This window comes from Crinia signifera, unplaced genomic scaffold (assembly GCF_055691185.1).
Source record: "Crinia signifera unplaced genomic scaffold, ASM5569118v1 HAP2_SCAFFOLD_81, whole genome shotgun sequence".
Classification (NCBI taxonomy): Eukaryota; Metazoa; Chordata; class Amphibia; order Anura; family Myobatrachidae; genus Crinia; species Crinia signifera.
Genome location: NW_028142719.1, coordinates 530,544 through 555,555, shown reverse-complemented (window position 1 = coordinate 555,555; position 25,012 = coordinate 530,544). Strand labels below are relative to the sequence as shown.

The 25,012-nt window shown below is 44.9% G+C and overlaps 1 protein-coding gene across 1 annotated transcript in view; it reads right to left on the bottom strand.

The window, feature by feature from the left end:
* Positions 1 to 9,347: 9,347 nt before the first annotated feature.
* LOC146056546 (olfactory receptor 56A4-like) overlaps positions 9,348 to 25,012 on the bottom strand; it is a 50,674-nt gene continuing 35,009 nt past the window's right edge. Inside the window, exon 2 of the mRNA XM_083168396.1 lies at positions 9,348 to 10,476. Within this exon, the coding sequence (XP_083024522.1) occupies positions 9,503 to 10,462 (960 nt within the window). The 5' untranslated portion in view covers positions 10,463 to 10,476 and the 3' untranslated portion in view covers positions 9,348 to 9,502. The remainder of the gene's footprint in view (positions 10,477 to 25,012) is intronic.

Genomic DNA, 25,012 nt, shown 5'->3' with positions numbered 1-25,012 from the left:
TGTGTTTTTAAAATAATAACACATGTGTTCCATTGAAGCCGGTGAAATACACTTTAAAATAGACCTTGTCAAGGAGGGTGTATTTTATTTCACGAATTTTTTTACGATTCTGTGTTGTTTACGAATCCTATTTTACAACTTCACAAATACGAATTTTTAGTACATGATAAAAATACGCCTAGCCCATGCAAAAATCATTCGTATTCTATCGATGGTGTAGACTTTTCGTACACATGCGTAGTCGTATTTTGATATACGAATACGACCTCAATATGACAAGTTCACGCCAAGATAATTTCCACGATAGTACGATTTTTTTACTTGTTAAATTACGATTTCACGAATACGCCAGAAATTCACGCCAATACGACTACGAATACGACTTTTTTCACTTTTAAAATACGAATCTATTTTGGTAAATGTCCCCCTTAGGCGCTGTATCTTCCTGTTTCTTTCTTTTCGCAGTATATTCAATCCTTGCGTCCTGATGTTCAGGATAGGACACTGTCAACTGACCTGTAATCAGTGCCCTATATGCACATCAGGGTTTATTTGATTTTCACAAGGTATCTGCAGGGAATCAATTCCACACTCCCACACTCTGTGACTACTAATAGGATAGAATTCATTACAAAAAGAAGATAGAGAAGGGTGTCTTCTTTGTTGGCGCACAGAGGTAATTAGAAGAAAAAATGTGTTTTAATTTAAAACTTTTTTTAATATCTTTATTAATTATTTATTAAAAAACTGTCATATTAGTGAAATATGTAAACAGTAATTTTTACCAATAAAATTGGTCAAACAGCAACGGTGTCCTTTATTGTCTGATTCTAATCATAAAGTGGTTTTAAACATACCTTAAATTAGGTTCTGTTTTTAGGGAATTTTATGCTTATATGTATTAGGGCTAATTCCCGAGCATCAATTTGAGAGAGAGTATAAGTCCTGATACATGCACTATCCCTGCAGACTGTTTTAATTTGTACTGTCTGCTACTTAGTTTTGTGTGTGGTTTCAATATACTTCTACTGGGGAGCACAGTATCCAGTAAGGGTTTCAGTATAATGCAGTATTATCGCTATTATCTGAATACCTCAAGCAAAATTCTGCTAATTTTTCTCAGATTTATGTTCTGCCATATGTTGGCTAATTACTGAGTATACGATATTTTCCGTTCTCAAATACAGGAGTAATATTCTCTGATTTTACCAGTTTTAACTCACTGTAGATCCGAGAATTATTCATGTGTATATAGTTAAGAATATGTACATAATATCTCTCGCTGGATTGATACTCTAAACAAATATCAGTTCCACTTTAAAGTATTGAGTGATGAGGTTAGGTATAGTTTTCACTCCTTTTTTCTAAACATATAATGAATAATTTTTAAGGAGTGTTAGAGCACTTCTGATGTTATATAGTTATCGCTGTTATATTGTATATACACGCTTGTAAGTTCGTATAGATTCAATTTATGCTGTGATTGGCCAATTGACTGTATAATGTATACACATACAGCATACAAGTAATCAATTAATTGCACAGTGTGTGGGGACCACCCTTACGGATTTAACCAATATATTGGGTGCAGACCTTATATTATGTGCAGTTCTGTTCAGGACAATTATTTATACAATTGCAGTTGATATTTCTACTTAAACCAATATAGTAGTAGTATTAACACACATCAGCCATATACATGGATTGTTCTGATTTAGTGTGTTCATCTGCTGTGGGGCATGCAAGGTATGTTACAGAAAAATTCGGACAAATGTGTTGCCAAGAGCCTTGCCCTCTGATACCTGCGTTGCCCTCTGATATCTACAGTCCTGAATACAGTTGCTTTTGTTATAGAATCTATTTAGGTATATTAAGCGCTGTATTTTACAGATTGTACAGTGTATACGTGCCAATCCAATATATGCACATTAATGATTGACCGTCTGATTGCATACACCAACACTCCAATAAAATACGATAAAAAAGTCCAAAAAATGGGGGGATACGCCTGGCTCTTTGCAAGTTTAGATGGGTTGCTCTCCTATCCGGATAGAGAGTTTCCCACAGCCGAAGATGACAAACAGCAAAACTTTGCAGAAGCACTCCAGGTGATCCACCTCCTCCCACCAACGCGTTTCAGGCTATTGCTAGCCCTTTTTCAAGGTGTGGAGGTAACTGGTCAGTGACAGGTTTTTATACCTGTCCACCACCAGGTAATACATAAAACATGGCAACTTAATCCAATGTTTCAAAATACAGTTAAAACGAAGATACAATACATCCGGCCCAGATTAACATCCATAGTCATACAGGTTGAGTATCCCGTATCCGTATATCTCTTAACCGAATTATTCCAAAAACCGTGGTTTTTTGAATCATTCGAATTTTTTTTTTTTTTTTTTTTTTTTACCCCCCCTAACCCTCTTTTCATACTTACCAAGTCCCAGGGCGTCCACAGCAGGCCTCCGGCATCTTCTCCAGGGTCTCCAGCAGTCCCAGGAATGCATTGCGCGAGTGTGCGCAAAAAGAAACCTTTTGATGAACATAGGGCTTTGACCCTTGGTGAGTTCTATCCTATTAGTAGTCACAGAGTGTGGGAGTGTGGAATTGATGCCCTGCAGATACCTTGTGAAAATCAAAGAAACCCTGATGTGCATATAGGGCACTGATTACAGGTCAGTTGACAGTGTCCTATCCTGAACATCAGGACGCAGGGATTGAATATACTGCGAAAAGAAAGAAACAGGAAGATACAGCGCCTAAGATACCCCATAGAAACCTGTGGGCTTCTAAACGCGTCCCACGCCGGCCTGCACCGACCACCGCCGACTTGCACCGACCCCTCCTCACCTGTGTCCGGGCAGCAGAGCGCTGTGCTGCCTGGACCTGTAACTGAAAATCATCTTCTGCGTGCAGGGAGGAGGAGAGCCCGCCCCCGCCGCAGCAGCAAGAAAATTAGCCGGGTACGGGAGGGAGGGGGGAGCTGCCGGGACCCGTCACGCATTGCCGGCTCACCGCAAAAGACAGCTCTTAACGCAAGAGCTGTCTTTTGCCATAATTATCGCATATTTTAGAGCAAATGGGATAATTATGTTAGCGGTAGCCTGCGATGTGCGGCGGTAAGGGGGCGCGGATGTTAGAGAATCCCCCTCAATGTCTACAGTAAAGAGGTGACTCCGGGATGCCGGCCTTCTAGGCAGAGTGACAAAGAGAAAGCCATATCTCATAGTGTGTACACACGGTTAGATTTGGCTTCCGATGTTCCAGATATAGGGAACATCGGAAGCCAAATCGCATGCAAATCGCATTCTTTTTTAGGACTTGCGAGCCCGATGCGCTGCGGATGCGCACTCCCATGTGAGCGCATATCGGCAGCCAGATAGGAGGGCAGGCAACACTATATAGTGTAAATTGTGCCCCTCTGGCATGCCGTGTGATGCGAGCCCCGATGCGATCTGATGGCGTCGGGACTCTTATCTCACGGCAGTATCTGGCGTGTGTACACACCTTGAGACTGGCCAATAAAAGGAAATAATTAATGTGGGCAAAAGAGCACAGACATCGGACATAGGAAGATTGGAATAGTGTTATGGACGGACAAATGGAAGTTTGAGGTGTTTGGATCACACAGAAGAACATTTGTGAGACACAGAACAAGTGAACAGATGCTGGGAGATCCTGACGCCGTCTGTCAGCATGGTGGAGGTAATGTGATGGTCTGCGGCTGCTTTGGTGCTGGAAGATCCTGATGCTGTCTGACAGCATGGTGGAGGTAATGTGATGGTCTGCGGCTGCTTTGTACTGGTAAGGTGGGAGATGTGGACAAGGTGCTGGAAGATCCTGACGCCGTCTGTCAGCATGGTGGAGGTAATGTGATGGTCTGCGGCTGCTGTGTGCTGGTAAGGTGGGAGATGTGTACAAGGTGCTGGAAGATCCTGACGCTGTCTGTCAGCAGGGTGGAGGTAATGTGATGGTCTGTGGCTGCTTTGGTGCTGGTAAGGTGGGAGATGTGTACAAGGTAAAAGGGATTATGAATAAGGAAGGCTATCACTCCTGTTTGCGGTGCCATGCCGTACCCTACGGACAGCGCTTCATTGGAGTCAATTCCCTCCTCCAACAGGACAATGACCCAGTGCACACCTCCAAATGATGCAAGAACTATGTAGGGAAGAAGCAGACGGCTGGTGTTCTGTGTGTAATGGAGTGGCCATCGCAGACACCAGATCTCACCCCCATTGAGCTGTTGTGGGAGCAGCATGACCATATGGTACGCAAGAAGTGCCCATCAGGCCAATCCAACTTGTGGGAGGAGCTTCAGGAAGTGTGTGTGTGTGTGTGTGTGTGTGTGTGTGTGGGGTGAGACTTCTTCAGACTAACTCAACAAATTACCCGCTAGATGCTGAAGGTCCGCAATGCTGTAACTGCTGCAAATGGATCATTCTCTGACAAAATGATTATTTCAAATGATTTCTAACCTTGCCAACGTCTTGTCTATATGTTCTATCATTCTGCAACTCATATGATAAATAAAAGTCACTTTTGTCTGGGTGACCCCCAAACTTTTGTACGTTAGTGTACTTTCATACATTTATTGATAGGGCCCCTCAGGTTTGTTGTCCAGGGCCCCCAGATGTTAATCTGGCCCCATAGTTAACTGATCATAGTGTGAGTCGTGGTTGGTGTGTGCCTGTATAGCTGGGTATAATCACCACACGCGTCATTCCCGCTCACTGTATATATACTGTCACGTTATACATTAACAGAGACAATATAGATTTCCGGCTTATCTGTCAGACTGACATACTGTATGATTACAGGATACTGTATAGTGAGAGATACTGTATATATATATAGAGAGAGATACTGTATAGTCAGAGAGAGATACTGTATAGAGAGACAGAGAGAGATTACATTCCCGCTCACTGTATATATACTGTCACGTTATACATTAACAGAGACAATATAGATTTCCGGCTTATCTCAGACTGACATGATTACAGGATACTGTATTATAAATTATATAAACAGCAGAGAGAACGTGTCAAGGCAAATGGAACATCGGAGAATAAGATAACGTCAAGCGGTGTAATGATAAAAAGCCCACTGCAAAAATAGTCAGAGAGAGAGAGATACTGTATAGATAGAGAGAGATAATGTATAACTAGAGAGAGAGAGATACTGTATAGATAGACAGAGATAGATACTTTATAGAGAGAGATACTGTATAGATAGACAGAGAGAGATACTGTATAGATAGAGAGATAATGTATAGCTAGAGAGAGATACTGTATAGATAGACAGAGAGAGATACTGTATAGATAGAGAGAGATAATGTATAGCTAAAGAGAGAGATACTGTATAGATAGACAGAGAGATACTGTATAGATAGATAGAGAGAGATACTGTATAGATAGACAGAGATAGAGAGATACTGTATAGATAGAGAGAGATACTGTATAGATAGACAGAAAGAGAGATGCTGTATAGATAGACAGAGAGAGATACAGTATAGATAGAGAGAGATACTGTATAGACAGAGAGAGAGAGATACTGTATATATAGACAGAGAGATAGAAAGATACTGTATATATAGACAGAGAGATATAGAGAGATACTGTATAGATAGACAGAGCGAGATACTGTATAGATAGACAGAGAGAGATACTGTATAGAAAGACAGAGATAGATAGAGAGATACTGTATAGATAGATAGAGAGAGATACTGTATAGATAGACAGAGAGAGACTGTATAGATAGACAAAGAGAGATAGAGAGATACTGTATAGATAGAAAGAGAGAGATACTGTATAGATAGACAGAGAGAGATACTGTATAGATAGACAGAGATACTGTATAGAGAGACAGAGAGAGATACTGTATAGAGAGACAGAGAGAGAGATACTGTATAGATAGACAGAGAGAGATACTGTATAGAGAGACAGAGAGAGATACTGTATAGATAGAGAGAGATACTGTATAGAGAGACAGAGAGAGATACTGTATAGAGAGACAGAGATAGATACTGTATAGATAGACAGAGAGAGATACTGTATAGATAGACAGAGAGAGATATAGATACTGTATAGGTAGACAGAGAGAGATACTGTATAGATAGACAGAGAGAGAGATGCTGTATAGATAGACAGAGAGAGAGATGCTGTATAGATAGACAGAGATACTGTATAGAGAGACAAAGATAGATACTGTATAGATAGACAGAGAGAGATACTGTATAGATAGACAGAGAGAGATATAGATACTGTATAGGTAGACAGAGAGAGATACTGTATAGATAGACAGAGAGAGAGATGCTGTATAGATAGACAGAGAGAGAGATGCTGTATAGAAAGACAGAGATACTGTATAGAGAGACAAAGATAGATACTGTATAGATAGACAGAGAGAGATACTGTATAGATAGACAGAGAGAGATATAGATACTGTATAGGTAGACAGAGAGAGATACTGTATAGATAGACAGAGAGAGAGATACTGTATAGAGAGACAAAGATAGATACTGTATAGATAGACAGAGAGAGAGATGCTGTATAGATAGACAGATATACTGTATAGAGAGACAGAGAGAGATACTGTATAGATAGACAGAGAGATATATAGATACTGTATAGGTAGACAGAGAGAGATACTGTATAGATAGACAGAGAGAGAGATACTGTATAGAGAGACAAAGATAGATACTGTATAGATAGACAGAGAGAGATACTGTATAGATAGACAGAGAGAGATACTGTATAGATAGACAGAGATACTGTATAGATAGACAGAGATACAGTATAAAGAGACAGAGAGAGATACTGTATAGATAGACAGAGAGAGATACTGTATAGAGAGACAGAGAGAGATACTGTATAGATAGACAGAGAGAGAGATAGAGAGATACTGTATAGATAGACAGAGAGAGATACTGTATAGATAGACAGATATATACTGTATAGATAGACAGAGAGAGATACTGTATAGATAGACAGAGAGAGATACTGTATAGATAGACAGAGAGAGATACTGTATAGATAGACAGAGAGAGATACTGTATAGATAGACAGAGAGAGATACTGTATAGATAGACAGAGAGAGAGAGATACTGTATAGATAGACAGAGATACTGTATAGAGAGACAGAGAGAGATACTGTATAGATAGACAGAGAGAGATACTGTATAGAGAGACAGAGAGAGATACTGTATAGATAGACAGAGAGAGAGATACTGTATAGAGAGACAGAGAGAGATACTGTATAGAGAGACACAGAGAGATACTGTATAGAGAGACAGAGAGAGATACTGTATAGATAGACAGAGATACTGTATAGATAGACAGAGATACAGTATAAAGAGACAGAGAGAGATACTGTATAGATAGACAGAGAGAGATACTGTATAGATAGACAGAGAGAGATACTGTATAGAGAGACAGAGAGAGATACTGTATAGATAGACAGAGAGAGAGATAGAGAGATACTGTATAGATAGACAGAGAGAGATACTGTATAGATAGACAGATATATACTGTATAGATAGACAGAGAGAGATACTGTATAGATAGACAGAGAGAGATACTGTATAGATAGACAGAGAGAGATACTGTATAGATAGACAGAGAGAGATACTGTATAGATAGACAGAGAGAGATACTGTATAGATAGACAGAGAGAGAGAGATACTGTATAGATAGACAGAGATACTGTATAGAGAGACAGAGAGAGATACTGTATAGATAGACAGAGAGAGATACTGTATAGAGAGACAGAGAGAGATACTGTATAGAGAGACAGAGAGAGATACTGTATAGAGAGACAGAGAGAGATACTGTATAGAGAGACACAGAGAGATACTGTATAGAGAGACAGAGAGAGATACTGTATAGATAGACAGAGAGAGATACTGTATAGAGAGACAGAGAGAGATACTGTATAGATAGACAGAGAGAGAGATAGAGAGATACTGTATAGATAGACAGAGAGAGATACTGTATAGATAGACAGATATATACTGTATAGATAGACAGAGAGAGATACTGTATAGATAGACAGAGAGAGATACTGTATAGATAGACAGAGAGAGATACTGTATAGATAGACAGAGAGAGATACTGTATAGATAGACAGAGAGAGATACTGTATAGATAGACAGAGAGAGAGAGATACTGTATAGATAGACAGAGATACTGTATAGAGAGACAGAGAGAGATACTGTATAGATAGACAGAGAGAGATACTGTATAGAGAGACAGAGAGAGATACTGTATAGATAGACAGAGAGAGATACTGTATAGAGAGACAGAGAGAGATACTGTATAGAGAGACAGAGAGAGATACTGTATAGAGAGACAGAGAGAGATACTGTATAGAGAGACAGAGAGAGATACTGTATAGAGAGACACAGAGAGATACTGTATAGATAGACAGAGAGAGATACTGTATAGATAGACAGAGAGAGATACTGTATAGATAGACAGAGAGAGATACTGTATAAACAGAGAGGGGAAGGGGCGACCCAGCAATTGCAGTGCGGCGTCTGGTGGACGCGCTGGTCAGCCAGAATAAGGTCCCATAAACTAATGGAGTCACTGGTGTAACTTGCTGCGGCATCGTGTGGTAACTCATGGAGGCTACAAGGAGAGGTTATTATCCATGAGAGGTTATTATCCATGAAATAGACACGACGTCTGATCAATGAACATATTGGTCTGGACAGAACTCAATAGGTGAACCGGACGTGAGCATAATACATTGATCAATACACTCAGTTATAGTCTGCAAATGATTAATAATCATATAACGAATCACCTTGAAATGACGCAATACACAACACAAACTTACATTGGCCTTGTATTGCTTATCTGCAGGTTCCTCATAGGAGGTACCAGTGGGTGGTTTTCCAGTGCTGGGGGGTTATTATCCCCACATGTAACCACTGGTAACAATAACATTAGGACAATTAGCGCAATGGTAGATGTTCCGTACAAGCCGTCTAAGCCCTCTCCACAAATCACTCACAGCTCTCCCATACTCAAACATTTACTACTACGATGTGTATTCCACTTCACATCTGATGTTGCTATGGGCAACCAATCAGAATCTACGTATTTATTTAGCACCCTCTAGAAGATAGTAGACAGGATCTGATTGGTTGCACATTACATGTGAAGTAGAATACACATCTTAGTAAATTTCCCCTTCAGTGTCCATCTCTGACCACCAGCCCCTAGTAGTACATTGGTCACGTCCTCACTACATATAAGCTGTTGTGTATTGAATTGAGGCGCTCATTTACCTGTACTCTATTAATGTTATTTATTTGCTGTAATGACAAGTTTTGTCTCCCTGTACTGTTCCTCTGTATGCCCTCTGTACGGCGCTGCGAAACACTTGTGGCGCCTTATAAATAAAATAATAATAATAAATAATAATAATTCAAGCTCAGTCTATCAGTTCTTTCTCAGTCAGTAGAATTGATTTAGGAGTGTGAGCTCCAGACTCCAACTCAGGGATAAATCTGAATCTTCCCCAGCATCCTCTTGATAGCGTGCCGGATCTCCATGGTCATCATACCATATACAAGCGGGTTGAGAGTTGGTGGCAACAGCTGGTGAATAAGACAAAGTAGGACATGTACAGGACGAGGGATCTCCTCGACTGCCCGGTTGGACACGATTGTGGTGGCGATGGTGAGGTAGAACAAACAGATGAGAATAAGGTGAGAGCCACATGTGCGGAAAGCTTTGAAGGCGGCACTAAAGGATCGGGCTTCCACCACGGTCCGGAGAATGATTAAATATGATATCACGATGAGCAGGAAATCCGTACCACCGACCAAAATGAAAACCACCAAGCCGTAGATGCTGGTGGAAGAGTTGTCGCTACAGGACAGTTTTTCGACGGACATATTCTCACAGAAACAATGCAGGATTTCCCTGCCGGAGCAGTAGTCGAGGCTTGCCGCCAGCAAGGGAAGCGGCAACGAGACAGCAATATTCCTGATCATGATGAATACACTAACTTTGGCCACAAGTTGGTTTGTAACAATGGTAGGGTAATGCAGAGGGTGACAAATAGCAACATACCGGTCATAGGCCATCACCAGGAAGATGGAAGACTCCGTGGCTGACCACATCGTAGTGAAGAAGATTTGGGTGAAGCAAGCGGCTGATTGGATAGTCATGGCGTTTGTCAAGAGGATGACCAGAACTCTGGGAGTGGCGGCAGTGCAGAGAAGTATATCGGCCAAGGCGAGCATGGCCAGGAAGTAATACATGGGATGGTGGAGTCTTGGCTCAGCGCAGATGACCACCAACAAGATCACATTGGAGATCAGAGCCACAACAAGGAAGAACAGAATAAATCCTGTGATGTTCCAGCTGGGAATTTCGGGAAAACAGATGAAGGTGAACTCCAAGTAAGAACTGTTCCTGAAGTTTGGGCCCATGTTATTCTTATCATCCATCGGCAAACTGAGATCTGTGTGGGACAAAAGACACAAAACATCGGATTAGAGAGACAATAGACTTAGCCGGAGACACTCTCATCAACTCATCCAACTCTATACCCTGACATACTCCTCCAGCTCCAAACCAAGCAGAAGACTGTTCCCAGGCTCCTCCATGACACATACAACACTGAAACACAGGAATTTACCTAAAATTGGTTCTGCAAATACACCCATGAATTAGTCAAACTCAGATGAAAATGTGCCCCCTCAGCCGTGTGTTCAGCGAGTCCGAGAGATCCGTGCGTTGGCATTTTCTGTGTACAGACTTCCATACACTACTGCAACTTCTCCAAGGGACCTTCCCGGTGGCTGGATCACATACAAAATGTCTTATGTGGTCCTTTTGCCTATGCTTTATATCGATTCTATTCACCGCTGCTGGGGCATTATGAGTATAAGCAGCAGTACCGGGGGCATTATGAGTATAAGCAGCAGTACCGGGGGCATTATGTGTATAAGCAGCAGTACTGGGGGCATAATGTGTATAAGCAGCAGTACCGGGGGCATTATGTGTATAAGCAGCAGTACTGGGAGCACTATGAGTATAAGCAGCAGTACTGGGGGCATTATGTGTATAAGCAGCAGTACTGGGGGCATAATGTGTATAAGCAGCAGTACTGGGAGCACTATGAGTATAAGCAGCAGTACCGGGGGCATTATGTGTATAAGCAGCAGTACTGGGAGCACTATGAGTATAAGCAGCAGTACCGGGGGCATTATATGTATAAGCAGCAGTACTGGGGGCATTATGTGTATGAGCAGCAGTGCTGGGGGCATTATGTGTATAAGCAGCAGTGCTGGGGGCATTATGTGTATAAGCAGCAGTACCGGGAGCATTATATGTATAAGCAGCAGTACTGGGGGCATTATGAGTATAAGCAGCAGTACCGGGGGCATTATGTGTATAAGCAGCAGTGCTGGGGGCATTATGTGTATAAGCAGCAGTACCGGGGGCATTATATGTATAAGCAGCAGTACTGGGGGCATTATGTGTATAACCAGCAGTACCGGGGGCATTATGAGTTTAAGCAGCAGTACCGGGAGCATTATGAGTATAAGCAGCAGTACCGGGGGCATTATGAGTATAAGCAGCAGTACTGGGGGCATTATGTGTATAAGCAGCAGTACTGGGGGCATTATGAGTATAAGCAGCAGTACTGGGAGCATTATGAGTATAAGCAGCAGTACTGGGGGCATTATGAGTATAAGCAGCAGTACTGGGGGCACTATGAGTATAAGCAGCAGTACTGGGGGCATTATGTGTATAAGCAGCAGTACTGGGGGCATTATGTGTATAAGCAGCAGTACTGGGAGCATAATGTGTATAAGCAGCAGTACTGGGAGCATTATGAGTATAAGCAGCAGTACTGGGGGCATTATATGTATAAGCAGCAGTACCGGGGGCATTATGAGTATAAGTGGCAGTACTGGGGGCATTATGTGTATAAGCAGCAGTACTGGGAGCATTATGAGTATAAGCAGCAGTACTGGGGGCATTATGAGTATAAGCGGCAGTACCGGGGGCATTATGAGTATAAGCGGCAGTACTGGGGGCATTATGAGTATAAGCAGCAGTACCGGGGGCATTATGTGTATAAGCAGCAGTACTGGGGGCATTATGTGTATAAGCAGCAGTACCGGGGGCATTATGTGTATAAGCAGCAGTACTGGGAGCATTATGAGTATAAGCAGCAGTACTGGGGGCATTATGAGTATAAGCGGGAGTACCGGGGGCATTATGAGTATAAGCAGCAATACTGGGATCATTATGAGTATAAGTGGCAGTACCGGGGGCATTATGAGTATAAGTGGCAGTACCGGGGGCATTAAGAGTATAAGCAGCAGTACTGGGAGCATTATGAGTATAAGTGGCAGTACTGGGGGCATTATGAGTATAAGTGGCAGTACCGGGGGCATTATAAGTATAAGTGGCAGTACTGGGAGCATTATGAGTATAAGCGGCAGTATTGGGGGCATTATGAGTATAAGTGGCAGTACTGGGGGCATTATGAGTATAAGTGGCAGTACTGGGGGCATTATGAGTATAAGCGGCAGTACTGGGGGCATTATATGTATAAGCAGCAGTACTCGGGGTATTATATGTATAAGAATTAGTACTGGGAGCATTATATGTATAAGCAGCAGTACTGGGGGCATTATGAGTATAAGCAGCAGTACTGGGGGCATTATGTGTATAACCAGCAGTACTGGGAGCACTATGAGTATAAGCAGCAGTACCGGGGGCATTATGAGTATAAGCAGCAGTACTGGGGGCATTATGTGTATAAGCAGCAGTACTGGGGGCATTATGTGTATAAGCAGCAGTACCGGGGGCATTATGAGTATAAGCAGCAGTACCGGGGGCATTATGTGTATAAGCGGCAGTACTGGGGGCATTATGAGTATAAGCAGCAGTACTGGGGGCATTATGAGTATAAGCAGCAGTACTCGGGGCATTATGTGTATAAGCAGCAGTACTGGGAGCATTATGAGTATAAGCAGCAGTACTGGGGGCATTATGTGTATAAGCAGCAGTACTGGGAGCATTATGAGTATAAGCAGCAGCACTTGGGGCATTATGTGTATAAGCAGCAGTACTGGGGGCATTATGTGTATAAGCAGCAGTACTGGGGGCATTATGAGTATAAGCAGCAGTACCGGGGGCATTATGTGTATAAGCGGCAGTACTGGGGGCATTATGAGTATAAGCAGCAGTACTGGGGGCATTATGAGTATAAGCAGCAGTACCGGGGGCATTATGTGTATAAGCGGCAGTACTGGGGGCATTATGAGTATAAGCAGCAGTACTGGGGGCATTATGAGTATAAGCAGCAGTACTGGGAGCATTATGAGTATAAGCAGCAGTACTGGGGGCATTATGTGTATAAGCAGCAGTACTCGGGGCATTATATGTGTAAGCAGCAGTACTGGGGGCATTATGAGTATAAGCAGCAGCACTTGGGGCATTATGTGTATAAGCAGCAGTACTGGGAGCATTATGTGTATAAGTAGCAGTACTGGGAGCATTATGAGTATAAGCAGCAGTACTGGGGGCATTATGAGTATAAGCGGCAGTACTCGGGGCATTATGAGTATAAGCAGCAGCACTTGGGGCATTATGTGTATAAGCAGCAGTACTGGGGGCATTATGTGTATAAGCAGCAGTACTGGGGGCATTATGAGTATAAGCAGCAGTACCGGGGGCATTATGTGTATAAGCGGCAGTACTGGGGGCATTATGAGTATAAGCAGCAGTACTGGGGGCATTATGAGTATAAGCAGCAGTACCGGGGGCATTATGTGTATAAGCGGCAGTACTGGGGGCATTATGAGTATAAGCAGCAGTACTGGGGGCATTATGAGTATAAGCAGCAGTACTGGGAGCATTATGAGTATAAGCAGCAGTACTGGGGGCATTATGTGTATAAGCAGCAGTACTCGGGGCATTATATGTGTAAGCAGCAGTACTGGGGGCATTATGAGTATAAGCAGCAGCACTTGGGGCATTATGTGTATAAGCAGCAGTACTGGGAGCATTATGTGTATAAGTAGCAGTACTGGGAGCATTATGAGTATAAGCAGCAGTACTGGGGGCATTATGAGTATAAGCAGCAGTACTCGGGGCATTATATGTGTAAGCAGCAGTACTGGGGGCATTATGAGTATAAGCAGCAGCACTTGGGGCATTATGTGTATAAGCAGCAGTACTGGGAGCATTATGTGTATAAGTAGCAGTACTGGGAGCATTATGAGTATAAGCAGCAGTACTGGGGGCATTATGAGTATAAGCGGCAGTACTGGGGGCATTATGAGTATAAGCAGCAGTACTGGGGGCATTATGAGTATAAGCAGCAGTACTGGGGGCATTATTTGTATAAGCAGCAGTACTCGGGGCATTATATGTATACGCAGCAGTACTCGGGGCATTATATGTATAAGCAGCAGTACTGGGGGCATTATGTGTATAAGCAGCAGTACTGGGGGCATTATGTGTATAAGCAGCAGTACTGGGGGCATTATGAGTACAAGTGGCACTACTGGGAGCATTATGAGTATAAGCAGCAGTACTGGGGGCATTATGAGTATAAGCAGCAGTACCGGGGGCATTATGTGTATAAGCAGCAGTACTGGGGGCATTATGTGTATAAGCAGCAGTACCGGGGGCATTATGAGTATAAGCAGCAGTACTGGGGGCATTCCGGGCCGGATTAACAATGGGCCTGATGGAGCTATAGCTCCAGGCCCACTCTCTAAATAGGCCCATGTTGTAGCTGAGGGCCAGAGCTTTCCAATGAGACTAGCCCCGCGTCTCTAGCCCCCCGGGAACCGGAGATACAGCAAGGCAAACCTGGAACGTTTCCCCATAGGATAACATGGGACCCGCTTATTCCGACCTCCACCCGGTTCCAACGGCTGCCAGTTCCCCCTACAGCATCACAGAAGCTCGAGGTTGATCTCAGTCAAACCCAAATCGCTGGGCCTTCAATCTGATACCAGGTCCATATGGGTTCATTGGTTCTAGAGATATTGCAGGTAAAACTATTTTTTTTTTTAATTTCTGAAATGTAATTTCATGGCTGTTCATGTTGTTTGAGGACAGATTTCTCTGGAACCAAACGACCCAGTTTCACGGGACCAAAATCATTCGAAGCCTACATGTAAATGGGTCCGTTGGTTCAGAAGACATAGCTGGTTGTTTAAAGGGGGGCGGGGTGATTTTCCATATTCCCTGCATTTTCTGGTATGAAAGGGGTATTATTTCAAATAGCCAGGACATGCAGTGCTCTGAATACAGCCGGGCAGCCCCCTGCTCTCTGCCCGGCTGTTAATGGCTGTCATTTCTGCCCGGCGGTGACTGTCCCCCAGTTACCGCGAGCATGTATTCCCCCTTGGCAATGAGCATGCAATCCCACATGGCAATGAGCATGGAACCCCTGGCAATGAGCAAGGAACCCCTGGCAATGAACATGGAACCCCTGGCAATGAACATGGAACCCCTGGCAATGAACATGTAGGTAAGCAACACTTACAGTATGTAGCATAATTTTTAATAGGCATTATGCTGTTTGGCATAATATGTAATGGAGATTATGGTGCGAGGCTTAACATGTAATGGGCATTATGGTGTACATTTTTAATGTGCGCTTTTGGAGCGCAATGCCCCTATTTATGAAGCATATTGTGCATTATTGCTCAATCTGTTTGGTATAGTGCAGGCATGTCCGAACTATGGCCCTCCAGCTGTGGAACTACAAGTCCCATCATGCATTGCCACAGTTTTGCAATTAGGGAATGCTAAAACTATGTTAAGGCATGCTGGGACGTGTAGTTTCACAACAGCTGGAGGGCCACTGTTTGGACATGCCTGGTATAGTGTGTATTTTGGCTCAATCCATGTGGCAAAATGTAAAATTTTGCCTTAATCTGTGTGGCATAACATGAATTTTGACTCAATCTGTGTGCCATAGTGTGAATTTTTGCTCAATCGGTGTGAATTTTGTCTCATTCCATGTGGCATAATGTGTAAGAGGCAAGTACAGTATAAGGGGGGGTTACTATTGTGTTGCATGATTTGTATAAGGGGTATATGTTGTGGTAAACTTAGGTTACCACATAAAAGGTGCTGACATATTGTCTACCAAGTTTCGGCTTTCAGTATTTTTTTATGATTGGAGTGCCGCCTCACCCGCAAGTATCTTAGGACATCGGCATTCCGGCGGGTGCACCTTTGGAGTGCACCCGCCAATATATCTCCCTGCATTTTTCCTATGCCAGCCCCCTGCCTTTTCCAGGCATATACAATTAGTTGAAAGTATTTACACAAATAGAGACACACCCATGAGCAGACCAACCAACCAGAACACTGGTCACGCCCCCCACATTATTAGGTGCTGGCCACAACCCCTATTATTGCGCATAATAGGCCCTTGATCATTTTCAACTCCAGGCCCATTTAGACCTTAATCTGGCTCTGGGGGCATTATGTGTATAAGCAGCAGTACTGGGGGCATTATGAGTATAAGCAGCAGTACCGGGGGCATTATGTGTATAAGCAGCAGTACTGGGGGCATTATGTGTATAAGCAGCAGTAACGGGGGCACTATGTGTATAAGCAGCAGTACTGGGGGCATTGTGTGTATAAGCCAGGGCCGGCGCCACCACTAGGCAAATCTAGGCATTTGCCTAGGGCGCCGGCCACTGGAGGGCGGCATTTTGCCCCCCGTGCCGCGGGGGTACCTGTCCTGCGGCGCTGTGTATTTAAAGCTGGTGGCGGCGGCGGCAGCGGGGGGTCCCTGCAGTCAATAAGAAATAACTAGAGATATCCGCCGGGCTATGCGGAAGCGCTTCTGTTGTGAAAACACTGTCCGCACGCTGATTGGCTGAGATTCAGCCAATCAGCGTGCGCCGTGCGGCCAGTGTTTTCACAACAGAAACGCTTCCGCATGGCCCGGCGGATAGCGCTCGTTGACTGCAGGGACCCCTCTCTGCCACCGCCGCCACTTTTAAATACACAGCGCCGCAGGACAGGTACCCCCCCTCCCCAGGCACCAGGGCGCCTCACCCCGACTCGCCTGGGGCGCTCCGGTGCCTTGCACCGGCCCTGGTATAAGCAGCAGGGTACTTGTGGATTATCACGGCTCCCATCGCATGCCATCGCATGCCATATATAGTGCATCGCATGCGATTGTATGCGATTTTTAACAGAAAAGCATCCAAATGTATTGAAATTAGTATGAAACATGTTTAATGGCCCACAAATGGCAATTTTGAGGCTGTACCACCCCCACTATCAAAGAAAACCCGAAGCGTGGCGAGCGCAGCGAGCCCGCGAGGGCCGGCGGTACGCGGCCTACGACCTTTTCATACCACCACTATCCACGTCGGCGTGGAGTTGAGAATAGAAAGTGTGGCGAGCGCAGTGAGCCACTGAGCCCGAAGCGTGGCGAGGGGATGCGGACACCTGTGAAGCCCGTGAGGGGACGCGGATACCTGTGAAGGTATCCGCGTCCCCTCGCGGGGCTCGCTGCGCTCGCCACGCTTTGGGCTCGGTGGCTCGCTGCGCTCGCCACACTTTCTATTCTCAACTCCACGCCGACGTGGATAGTGGAGGTATGAAAAGGTCGTAGGATGCGTACCGCCGCCCCTCACGGGCTCGCTGCGCTCGACACGCTTCAGGTTCGCGTTGATAGTGGGGGTGGTACAGCCTCAAAAATGCCATTTGGGGGCCATTGAACATGTTTAATACTAATTTCAATACATTTGGATGCTTTTCTGTTAAAAATCGCATGCGATCGCATGCGATTTTTTCATGTGCGATGGCCATCGTGGGAGCCGTGATACTCCACAAGTACCGGCAGCAGTACTGGGAGCACTATGAGTATAAGCAGCAGTACTGGGAGCACTATGAGTATAAGCAGCAGTACCGGGGGCATTATGAGTATAAGCAGCAGTACTGGGGGCATTATGAGTATAAGCAGCAGTACTAGGGACATTATGTGTATAAGCAGCAGTACTGGGAGCACTATGAGTATAAGCAGCAGTACTGGGGGCATTATGTGTATAAGCAGCTGTACTAGGGGCACTATGAGTATAAGCAGCAGTACCGGGGGCATTATGAGTATAAGCAGCAGTACCGGGGGCATTATGTGTATAAGCAGCAGTACCGGGGGCATTATGTGTATAAGCAGCAGTACTGGGAGCACTATGAGTATAAGCAGCAGTACTGGGAGCACTATGAGTATAAGCAGCAGTACCGGGGGCATTATGAGTATAAGCAGCAGTACTGGGGGCATTATGTGTATAAGCAGCAGTACTGGGAGCACTATGAGTATAAGCAGCTGTACTGGGGGCATTATGAGTATAAGCAGCAGTACTGGGAGCACTAGGAGTATAAGCAGCAGTACTGGGGGCATTATGAATATAAGCAGCAGTACTGGGAGCACTAGGAGTATAAGCAGCAGTACTAGGGGCATTATGTGTATAAGTGGCACTACTGGGAGCATTATGTGTATAAGCGGCAGTACTGGGGGCATTATGTGTATAAGCAGCAGTACTGGGAGCACTATGAGTATAAGCAGCAGTACTAGGGGCATTATGTGTATAAGTGGCACTACTGGGAGCATTATGTGTATAAGCGGCAGTACCGGGGGCATTATGAGTGTAAGCGGCAGTACTGGGGGCATTATGTGTATAAGCAGCAGTACTGGGGGCATTATGAGTATAAGCAGCAGTACCGGGGGCATTATGTGTATAAGCAGCAGTACAAGGGGCATTATATGTATAAGCGGCACTACTGGGAGCATTATGTGTATTAGCGGCAGTACCGGGGGCATTATGAGTATAAGCAGCAGTACTGGGAGCATTATGAGTATAAGCGGCAGTACTGGGGGCATTATGTGTATAAGCAGCAGTACTGGGGGCATTATGAGTATAAGCAGCAGTACCGGGGGCATTATGTGTATAAGCAGCAGTACTGGGAGCACTAGGAGTATAAGCAGCAGTACTGGGAGCACTATGAGTATAAGCAGCAGTACTGGGAGCATTATGTGTATAAGCAGCAGTACTGGGAGCACTAGGGATATAAGCAGCAGTACTGGGGGCATTATGAGTATAAGCAGCAGTACTGGGAGCATTATGAGTATAAGCAGCAGTACCGGGGGCACTATGAGTATAAGCAGCAGTACTAGGGGCATTATGTGTATAAGTGGCACTACTGGGAGCATTATGAGTATAAGCAGCAGTACTGGGAGCACTATGAGTATAAGCAGCAGTACCGGGGGCATTATGAGTATAAGCAGCAGTACTGGGGGCATTATGTGTATAAGCAGCAGTACTGGGAGCACTATGAGTATAAGCAGCTGTACTGGGGGCATTATGAGTATAAGCAGCAGTACTGGGAGCACTAGGAGTATAAGCAGCAGTACTGGGAGCATTATGAGTATAAGCAGCAGTACTGGGGGCATTATGTGTATAAGCAGCAGTACTGGGAGCACTATGAGTATAAGCAGCAGTACTGGGGGCATTATGTGTATAAGCAGCAGTACTGGGAGCACTATGAGTATAAGCAGCTGTACTGGGGGCATTATGAGTATAAGCAGCAGTACTGGGAGCACTAGGAGTATAAGCAGCAGTACTGGGAGCATTATGAGTATAAGTGGCAGTACTGGGGGCATTATGTGTATAAGCAGCAGTACCGGTGGCATTATGAGTATAAGCAGCAGTACTGGGGGCATTATGAGTATAAGCAGCAGTACTAGGGACATTATGTGTATAAGCAGCAGTACTGGGAGCACTATGAGTATAAGCAGCAGTACTGGGGGCATTATGTGTATAAGCAGCTGTACTAGGGGCACTATGAGTATAAGCAGCAGTACCGGGGGCATTATGAGTATAAGCAGCAGTACCGGGGGCATTATGTGTATAAGCAGCAGTACCGGGGGCATTATGTGTATAAGCAGCAGTACTGGGAGCACTATGAGTATAAGCAGCAGTACTGGGAGCACTATGAGTATAAGCAGCAGTACCGGGGGCATTATGAGTATAAGCAGCAGTACTGGGGGCATTATGTGTATAAGCAGCAGTACTGGGAGCACTATGAGTATAAGCAGCTGTACTGGGGGCATTATGAGTATAAGCAGCAGTACTGGGAGCACTAGGAGTATAAGCAGCAGTACTGGGGGCATTATGAATATAAGCAGCAGTACTGGGAGCACTAGGAGTATAAGCAGCAGTACTAGGGGCATTATGTGTATAAGTGGCACTACTGGGAGCATTATGTGTATAAGCGGCAGTACTGGGGGCATTATGTGTATAAGCAGCAGTACTGGGAGCACTATGAGTATAAGCAGCAGTACTAGGGGCATTATGTGTATAAGTGGCACTACTGGGAGCATTATGTGTATAAGCGGCAGTACCGGGGGCATTATGAGTGTAAGCGGCAGTACTGGGGGCATTATGTGTATAAGCAGCAGTACTGGGGGCATTATGAGTATAAGCAGCAGTACCGGGGGCATTATGTGTATAAGCAGCAGTACAAGGGGCATTATATGTATAAGCGGCACTACTGGGAGCATTATGTGTATTAGCGGCAGTACCGGGGGCATTATGAGTATAAGCAGCAGTACTGGGAGCATTATGAGTATAAGCGGCAGTACTGGGGGCATTATGTGTATAAGCAGCAGTACTGGGGGCATTATGAGTATAAGCAGCAGTACCGGGGGCATTATGTGTATAAGCAGCAGTACTGGGAGCACTAGGAGTATAAGCAGCAGTACTGGGAGCACTATGAGTATAAGCAGCAGTACTGGGAGCATTATGTGTATAAGCAGCAGTACTGGGAGCACTAGGAGTATAAGCAGCAGTACTGGGGGCATTATGAGTATAAGCAGCAGTACTGGGAGCATTATGAGTATAAGCAGCAGTACCGGGGGCACTATGAGTATAAGCAGCAGTACTAGGGGCATTATGTGTATAAGTGGCACTACTGGGAGCATTATGAGTATAAGCAGCAGTACTGGGAGCACTATGAGTATAAGCAGCAGTACCGGGGGCATTATGAGTATAAGCAGCAGTACTGGGGGCATTATGTGTATAAGCAGCAGTACTGGGAGCACTATGAGTATAAGCAGCTGTACTGGGGGCATTATGAGTATAAGCAGCAGTACTGGGAGCACTAGGAGTATAAGCAGCAGTACTGGGAGCATTATGAGTATAAGCAGCAGTACTGGGGGCATTATGTGTATAAGCAGCAGTACTGGGAGCACTATGAGTATAAGCAGCAGTACTGGGGGCATTATGTGTATAAGCAGCAGTACTGGGAGCACTATGAGTATAAGCAGCTGTACTGGGGGCATTATGAGTATAAGCAGCAGTACTGGGAGCACTCGGAGTATAAGCAGCAGTACTGGGAGCATTATGAGTATAAGTGGCAGTACTGGGGGCATTATGTGTATAAGCAGCAGTACCGGGGGCATTATGAGTATAAGCAGCAGTACCGGGGGCATTATGTGTATAAGCAGCAGTACTGGGAGCACTAGGAGTATAAGCAGCAGTACTGGGAGCACTATGAGTATAAGCAGCAGTACTGGGAGCATTATGTGTATAAGCAGCAGTACTGGGAGCACTAGGAGTATAAGCAGCAGTACTGGGGGCATTATGAGTATAAGCAGCAGTACTGGGAGCATTATGAGTATAAGCAGCAGTACCGGGGGCACTATGAGTATAAGCAGCAGTACTAGGGGCATTATGTGTATAAGTGGCACTACTGGGAGCATTATGAGTATAAGCAGCAGTACTGGGAGCACTATGAGTATAAGCAGCAGTACCGGGGGCATTATGAGTATAAGCAGCAGTACTGGGGGCATTATGTGTATAAGCAGCAGTACTGGGAGCACTATGAGTATAAGCAGCAGTACTAGGGGCATTATGTGTATAAGTGGCACTACTGGGAGCATTATGTGTATAAGCGGCAGTACCGGGGGCATTATGAGTGTAAGCGGCAGTACTGGGGGAATTATGTGTATAAGCAGCAGTACCGGGGGCATTATGAGTATAAGCAGCAGTACCGGGGGCATTATGTGTATAAGCAGCAGTACAAGGGGCATTATATGTATAAGCGGCACTACTGGGAGCATTATGTGTATAAGCGGCAGTACCGGGGGCATTATGAGTATAAGCAGCAGTACTGGGAGCATTATGAGTATAAGTGGCAGTACTGGGGGCATTATGTGTATAAGCGGCAGTACTGGGGGCATTATGAGTATAAGCAGCAGTACCGGGGGCATTATGTGTATAAGCAGCAGTACTGGGGGCATTATGAGTATAAGCAGCAGTACTGGGGGCATTATGAGTATAAGCAGCAGTACTGGGATCATTATGAGTATAAGTGGCAGTACTGGGGGCATTATGTGTATAAGCAGCAGTACTGGGGGCATTATGTGTATAAGCAGCAGTACTGGGAGCATTATGAGTATAAGTGTCAGTACTGGGAGCATTATGAGTATAAGCGGCAGTACTGGGGGCATTATGTGTATAAGCAGCAGTACCGGGGGCATTATGTGTATAGGCAGCAGTACCGGGGGCATTATGAGTATAAGTGGCAGTACCGGGGGCATTATGAGTATAAGTGGCAGTACTGGGAGCACTATGAGTATAAGTGGCAGTACTCGGGGCATTATGTGTATAGGCAGCAGTACCGGGGGCATTATGAGTATAAGTGGCAGTACCGGGGGCATTATGAGTATAAGTGGCAGTACTCGGGGCATTATATGTATAAGCAGCAGTACTGGGGGCATTATGTGTATAACCAGCAGTACTGGGGGCATTATGTGTATAAGCAGCAGTACTGGGAGCACTATGAGTATAAGCAGCAGTACTGGGGGCATTATGAGTATAAGCGGCAGTACTGGGGGCATTATGTGTATAAGCAGCAGTACTGGGAGCACTATGAGTATAAGCAGCAGTACTAGGGGCATTATGTGTATAAGCAGCAGTACTGGGAGCACTATGAGTATAAGCAGCAGTACTGGGGGCATTATGAGTATAAGCAGCAGTACTGGGAGCACTAGGAGTATAAGCAGCAGTACTGGGGGCATTATGAGTATAAGCAGCAGTACTGGGGGCATTATGTGTATAAGCAGCAGTACTGGGAGCACTATGAGTATAAGCAGCAGTACTAGGGGCATTATGTGTATAAGTGGCACTACTGGGAGCATTATGTGTATAAGCGGCAGTACCGGGGGCATTATGAGTGTAAGCGGCAGTACTGGGGGCATTATGTGTATAAGCAGCAGTACTGGGGGCATTATGAGTATAAGCAGCAGTACCGGGGGCATTATGTGTATAAGCAGCAGTACTCGGGGCATTATATGTATAAGCGGCACTACTGGGAGCATTATGTGTATAAGCGGCAGTACCGGGGGCATTATGAGTATAAGCAGCAGTACTGGGGGCATTATGTGTATAAGCAGCAGTACTGGGGGCATTATGAGTATAAGCAGCAGTACTGGGGGCATTATGTGTATAAGCAGCAGTACTGGGGGCATTATGAGTATAAGCAGCAGTACTGGGGGCATTATGAGTATAAGCAGCAGTACTGGGATCATTATGAGTATAAGCGGCAGTACTGGGGGCATTATGTGTATAAGCAGCAGTACTGGGGGCATTATGTGTATAAGCAGCAGTACTGGGAGCATTAAGAGTATAAGTGTCAGTACTGGGAGCATTATGAGTATAAGCAGCAGTACTGGGAGCACTATGAGTATAAGCAGCAGTACCGGGGGCATTATGAGTATAAGCAGCAGTACTGGGGGCATTATGTGTATAAGCAGCAGTACTGGGAGCACTATGAGTATAAGCAGCTGTACTGGGGGCATTATGAGTATAAGCAGCAGTACTGGGAGCACTAGGAGTATAAGCAGCAGTACTGGGAGCATTATGAGTATAAGCAGCAGTACCGGGGGCATTATGTGTATAAGCAGCAGTACTGGGAGCACTAGGAGTATAAGCAGCAGTACTGGGAGCACTATGAGTATAAGCAGCAGTACTGGGAGCATTATGTGTATAAGCAGCAGTACTGGGAGCACTAGGAGTATAAGCAGCAGTACTGGGGGCATTATGAGTATAAGCAGCAGTACTGGGAGCATTATGAGTATAAGCAGCAGTACCGGGGGCACTATGAGTATAAGCAGCAGTACTAGGGGCATTATGTGTATAAGTGGCACTACTGGGAGCATTATGAGTATAAGCAGCAGTACTGGGAGCACTATGAGTATAAGCAGCAGTACCGGGGGCATTATGAGTATAAGCAGCAGTACTGGGGGCATTATGTGTATAAGCAGCAGTACTGGGGGCACTATGAGTATAAGCAGCTGTACTGGGGGCATTATGAGTATAAGCAGCAGTACTGGGAGCACTAGGAGTATAAGCAGCAGTACTGGGAGCATTATGAGTATAAGCAGCAGTACTGGGGGCATTATGTGTATAAGCAGCAGTACTGGCAGCACTATGAGTATAAGCAGCAGTACTGGGGGCATTATGTGTATAAGCAGCAGTACTGGGAGCACTATGAGTATAAGCAGCTGTACTGGGGGCATTATGAGTATAAGCAGCAGTACTGGGAGCACTAGGAGTATAAGCAGCAGTACTGGGAGCATTATGAGTATAAGTGGCAGTACTGGGGGCATTATGTGTATAAGCAGCAGTACCGGGGGCATTATGAGTATAAGCAGCAGTACCGGGGGCATTATGTGTATTAGCAGCAGTACTGGGAGCACTAGGAGTATAAGCAGCAGTACTGGGAGCACTATGAGTATAAGCAGCAGTACTGGGAGCATTATGTGTATAAGCAGCAGTACTGGGAGCACTAGGAGTATAAGCAGCAGTACTGGGGGCATTATGAGTATAAGCAGCAGTACTGGGAGCATTATGAGTATAAGCAGCAGTACCGGGGGCACTATGAGTATAAGCAGCAGTACTAGGGGCATTATGTGTATAAGTGGCACTACT